Source organism: Arachis stenosperma, chromosome 8 (assembly GCF_014773155.1).
Source record: "Arachis stenosperma cultivar V10309 chromosome 8, arast.V10309.gnm1.PFL2, whole genome shotgun sequence".
Lineage (NCBI taxonomy): Eukaryota > Viridiplantae > Streptophyta > Magnoliopsida > Fabales > Fabaceae > Arachis > Arachis stenosperma.
In genome coordinates this window covers 7,025,082-7,030,999 of record NC_080384.1, presented here as the reverse complement: position 1 = coordinate 7,030,999, position 5,918 = coordinate 7,025,082, and the positions used below count along the sequence as shown (strand labels likewise).

The 5,918-nt window shown below is 35.3% G+C and overlaps 1 protein-coding gene across 1 annotated transcript; it reads left to right on the top strand.

The window, feature by feature from the left end:
• The first annotated feature begins 318 nt into the window (after positions 1–318).
• Positions 319–2,911, top strand: LOC130946975 (uncharacterized). The gene is made up of 6 exons (XM_057875890.1): positions 319–693; positions 1,081–1,280; positions 1,467–1,607; positions 1,692–1,772; positions 2,160–2,284; positions 2,385–2,911. The coding sequence occupies exons 1-6, from the start codon at positions 471–473 to the stop codon at positions 2,431–2,433; spliced, it is 819 nt and encodes a 272-aa protein (XP_057731873.1). The 5' UTR covers positions 319–470; the 3' UTR covers positions 2,434–2,911.
• The last annotated feature ends 3,007 nt before the right edge of the window (positions 2,912–5,918 follow it).

The window sequence follows — 5,918 nt, the reverse complement described above, 5'->3', positions numbered from 1 at the left end:
TTTTCTATTATTTTCGTTACTTTTTTGATAGAAAATATACTTTGAGATGAAATCTCGCTTTGATATTTCCTTTCAATTTGTAAGTTTCTCCCGTTGACTAGGCAGGCAATATAGCAACTAATAAGCACAAAAAAAGGCAGGTAATATAACATTATTATTCAGTCATTATTAAAAATTAAGAAAATAAACTAAAAAATGGATTTTAATTTTAACTATTTATGAATTGAATGTTTAAATTTATATCTTTCCCTAAAGATAAAACTCAACCCAGATGACACGCATTGAAAAATATCTATATTTAAATAGAGGGATTGACTTGTAGATGTTGTTGGGTTTGAAGAAGGTGACTAGGTGGGTGAGGGAAGAGTTGAACCGTTGAAGTGCATAAATCTCAAATTACGCCCTAATTCAGATTTTAGAAGGAAAAAAAGTTGAAACCTCTTTGCATCTCTCTGAGACTCAGAAGAGGAATGAGGCCTCCGAAAAAGTCGATCCACGCCGTCACCACATGGGTGCGGCGGCAGCCTCCGAAGGTAAAGGCTTTTCTCGCCGTCGTTTCGGGCATGGCGGCGCTCGTGTTTCTCCGCTTCATCGTTCACGATCATGACAACCTTTTTGTCGCCGCTGAAGCTGTCCACTCCCTTGGAATCTCCGTTCTCATCTACAAGCTCATGAAAGAGAAGACTTGTGCCGGTTACCCCTTCCCTCCATCTTCTCACAATTTAATTCAATTGCTCCATCGAATTTCTTGTTATGTATTAAAAATTCTTCTTGTTTCTTCGGTTCTTTTTGAAGACTAAATTGTTTGATGCATGGTTGGAAGGCTAAGAAAACACGACAATGAAAAAGCTTAATTTTTATTTAACCGGGATTAAGATCATTGTGGCCAGAAAATTTTTTTCCCCTTGAGATTATTGGCTTCTTTTGTTTGGTTTCATTTATAAAGCCAAAATCCCTTCTTTCTTTTTTGGGTTATTATTTTTCTTCCAAATTTTGATTCAATGCTAGTCAATTGACCCTAGTCTCATGTTTGCTCTCTAGCTTTCATGTCTTAATGCCATAACTTTTTGTGATGTACAGGATTATCGCTCAAATCTCAGGAATTGACGGCTATGTTCTTAGCTGTTAGGCTGTATTGCAGTTTTGTCATGGAATATGATATTCACACCATACTTGATTTGGCTACTTTGGGTACAACACTCTGGGTTATATACATGATCCGTTTTAACTTGAGGTCTAGTTACATGGAGGAGAAGGACAATTTTGCAATATATTATGTGGTGAGCTCTCCCTATGATTTAATTTTTTAAGTATCAGATCCTTTTATGTTGATGCAAATTAATCACTAAAAGTCACAAAGCAACAATTTGAGGAAGCTTCACTGTTGCTGCTAGCATGATTGATAACACGATTTAATAATAGATTACTTGTGCATTTACCAATTCTAATTTTCAAATTGAATGCAGGTGATACCTTGTGCTGTGTTAGCCTTGTTTATTCATCCATCAACTTCTCATCATTTATTGAACAGGATTTTCTGGGCATTCTGTGTGTATCTGGAAGCTGTATCAGTATTACCCCAATTAAGGGTCATGCAGAACACCAAAGTATGATTTCTTAATCTAATTAAGAATTTTCGTTCTACTCATAAGATATTGGAAACAGGGTTTAATTCTTTTTCATCCTGTCAGATTGTTGAGCCATTCACAGCTCATTATGTGTTTGCACTTGGTGTCGCAAGATTCCTCAGCTGTGCACATTGGGTTCTTCAGGTATGAAGTGTTCATCAAAACTTAGTAATTGCATTAGTCATCTGTTTGATTTATTTGATAAAGTGGTCATCAATTGTTTGATGGTTTGTGCTCTGGTATTTGGCATCAATAAGAAGACCATTCTTTTGCATGGTTAGCAGTTAGTTGGTTGATTAAGTACTGAATGCCATCATATCAGATGTAAATGATATAGCGATAACAGCTATAACCAATCGTCATTCCTCTATGATTTTGCTTTTGAATATGTGCTTCTGACAATTGAAACTAGGTTCGTATTCATAGCCATTGGGTTATAGCTTTCCTGATGTTGGAATGTTTCTGTAGTGGCAAAACTTATTGGCTATACAAATTATTGGTATTCAACTTAGTTACGAATTCTTGCAACAGGTGTTAGATAGCCGTGGACATTTGTTGGTTGCCTTGGGATATGGTTTATGGCCATCAATGGTTCTTATCTCAGAAATTGTCCAGACTTTTATCCTTGCAGATTTCTGCTATTATTATGTCAAAAGGTTTGTTGTGTGCATCTTATAGTTACTTCCCCTATTCCTCCTTTTCCTTTGTTTTTATGGTTTTATCGACCTTACGAGTTATGGTATTTGGTTTTTGCAGTGTTTTCGGGGGACAGCTTGTTCTTCGCCTTCCATCTGGAGTGGTATAAAAGAAAGTTGGATTGGGCGCATGGTTGCATTTTAAATTAACTTTGATCAAAGCAATGTGTTTGACTACGATGGTTGGAGGTCCATTTTGTGTTGACAAAGGTTGGCTCTGGGGGAGAAGCTTCTTTGTAAAGTTGGGGGGCTCAATGGAAAACTCGTTATTTATGTCTAACATACAGTAGAGTATTCTTCGTAGTTTGGAACGTGCCTATTCGCCTATTTCACTTGCTCATTGTCGGTTTTAATCGCAGTTGAATATATCCGTTAAATATTAACAATTAGAATTAACATACAGATACAGTTGCAGTTAGTTCCCAAGTTAATTATGGATTCAAATTGGAATTCTGAATTCCGAGAGGCCAACTCTAAATTTTAAATCGACACCATAGAATACAATAATTCATTATTATCATTATTATATAAAGTATGACAAAGATACTGCCATTATTTTTTCCTCAATTGATTTAAGGTTGAATTCAATAGTGGTGTTACTCGCACAATTATTTTTGTATTTAAGTCTAATAAAGTTGGTATAAGTTTAACACAAAAAAAAAAATACATGTGAATATACGTATTTTTTTTCTCTGTGCTTCTTCAGTACTAAAATATTTGTTGAAGGGTACAGAAAGTTATTAACATAGCACATACGGTATTATAAAGTACATAAATTTTTGTATCGTATATATTTTATTGGTTGGGTGTTAATGTTTCAAATATTTTTCACATATAAGTTATTATTCCGTACAAGTCTCAATCAACGCGTGAATATATAATTGCCTTTTTTAAAAGAATTTCGTTTCTGTTTTGATTTACGTTCTCTTTCGTCTCTGCGTTTTTGTGTTCCTCTTCGTTCGTTCTCTACGCTTTTGAAATCAACCTCTAAAACTAGTTTTGAACAGTTATCTCGTTGAAGATAATGAATAGTTCAAGTTTAGATTGTCAATTGAACTAGAACGAAGTTGATTATTGTTTTGAATCCAATCAAATAGCTGAGGTGTGGTTCGATTCTAGTTAATATTTTCGTTAGTAGATTCTAGTTAATATTTTCGTTAGTAGTTTATGATTCTGTAAGTGAATGACCGGACCAGCCGGTCAAACCGGTTTAATAAAAAATTGGCACTATAAATGGTCCGGTCCATTATCCAAAACCGCTGGAAAGAAAACCGTTCAAAAACTGTCGAACCGGCCAAGAATCGGCCGGTTGGACCGGACCAGTAACTGGCCGGTTCGAATAAAACGACGCCGTTAAAAGAAGCAGATCCGTGAAGTGTGAACCAACCCCTTCTTCCCCCAATCATTCGTCACTCACTCACCCTGGACTAGAGAACTCTGAACTCTGAAGCAAAGGGAACCCTAGCCCTTCTTTGCCGCCGCCGGTCCCAGGTCGTCAGCGCCGCCGCCGTCTCCAGGTCGTCAGCGCCGCCGCTTCTTCCTCTTTCCCGTGTCCAGAACCCAGTTGCTGGGCACGTCCTCTTCAACTTCGCTGGCTTCTCGGCACGGAACTCAGGTTAGTGGCTTCTCGTCTTCATCTTCACCGAGGGCTCGGTCTTCTTGGTTTGAAGTTCCGAAATTGTTGTTCTTCGGTCTTCTTCTTCGGTATTCTTCTTCAATTTTTGTTGCATGTTTCTTCAATTCATCTTCGGTCTTGGTTTGAAGTTTGGTTATGAATGTTTTGTAAATTGTAATTTCCTGTTGTTGATGGATCTGTCTTGTACTCTTGAATTTGCTGGTTGCTGATGGTTGAAATTTTACAAATTTGCAAATTCGTATCGTATGGTTTTGAACTTCTGATTGCTCTGTGACTCTGTTATATCATTTGTATCAACCAGAACACCTAATACTTACTCTTTTATTCTGTTTTAGTGTTTTCTAATTGCTCGATTCTCCGATAGTGTTTTACTAGTTCACCAGTTGCTGATGGCTCCTAATTTTTTTTGTTCATATTTGCTCATGGTCTGTGGCTGTGGCTGTTTTTAATTTCTGTGGCTTAGGCTGTTTTTACTGGTTCATATTCTTTTATTTTTCATTGATTTCTGTGGCTTAGGTTGTTTTTACTGGTTCATATTTTTTTTTTTATTTTTCATTGTGCTGTGGCTGTTTATAATTTCTGTGGCTTAGGCTGTTTTTACTGGTTCATATTTTTTTATTTTTCATTGTGCTGTGGCTGTTTATAAATTGCTCGATGGCTCTGATAGTGTTTTACTGGTTTTGTGCTTCTGCTCATTGATTTTGTGCTGCTGCTGTTTTTTCCGTTTCTAAAATTTTTGTTAAAATTTTCTTGCTGTTGCAAAAATTAGAAATCAAATCATTATTGAAATTTTTTTATTTTTGTTTATCTTTATTGATTTCAGGTTTAGTGTGGTTACTTTATGCTTGTTTTATAGTGTTTGTTGCTGGATGCTGATTGTTCTTGATTCTTGGCTCTGTTTAGTCTCTTGTTTTCATGAATCAGCATTTAGTCAAGCAAAGCCCACATAACTTTGTGCTAAAAAGCATGATATTCATTACTCTAAAAGTTGTTATTGGTTTGAGATGGAAACTTGATCTGTGTAAATACTCATTAATATGTTTACAACTTATTTCAGATTGCTGCACTAAATCAATTGAGAAATATATTTGGAATTTTGGATTGGACAAACGCGAAGCAGAAGCCATTTCACTTGATGTTAGTTTGGTACTTGATGTTAGTTTAGAAGAAGCAGCCATTTTGGAGTGAAATCAGTTTTACATCTTATTAGTTTGGTGCTTGTTGACTGTACTAGATTAGTAGGAAAATCTTCACCAAAAGCTATAATTATATTTTAGGATGTATATTTATAATTTATTTATTATTTTATTCTAAAACAATTTTTTCGATTGAACCACGATTAGATTGGTTAGACCAATGAACCAGTGAATCAGAGACTAGAGCAGCTCGATGACCTATTCGGTTCTCGAAACCCTGATTTCACTTGCTCATTGTCGGTTTTAATCGTAGTTGAATATATTCGTTAAATGTTAACAATTAGAATTAACATACAGATACAGTTGTAGTGAGTTCCCAAGTTAATTATGGATTCAAATTGGAATTCTGAATTCCGAGAGGCCAAGTCTAAATTTTAAATCGACACCATAGAATACAAAAATTCATTATTATCATTATTATATAAAATATAACAAAGATACTGCCATTATTTTTTTCCTCAATTGATTTGAGGTTGAATTCAATCGTGGTGGTACTTGCACAAGTATTTTTGTATTTAAGTCTAATCAAATTAGTACAAGTTTAACAAAAAAAAATACATGTGAATATACGTCATTTTTTTTTTTTCTGGGCTTCTTCGGTAGTGAAATATATATTGAAGGGTACAGAAACTTATTAACATAGCACGTAAGGTTTTATAAACAACAATAACAACAACAATAGAGCCTTGTCGCACTAAATGGGGTTGGCTACATGAATCAAACAATGTCATTGTGTTCTGTCATGTATCATGTCTATAGAGAG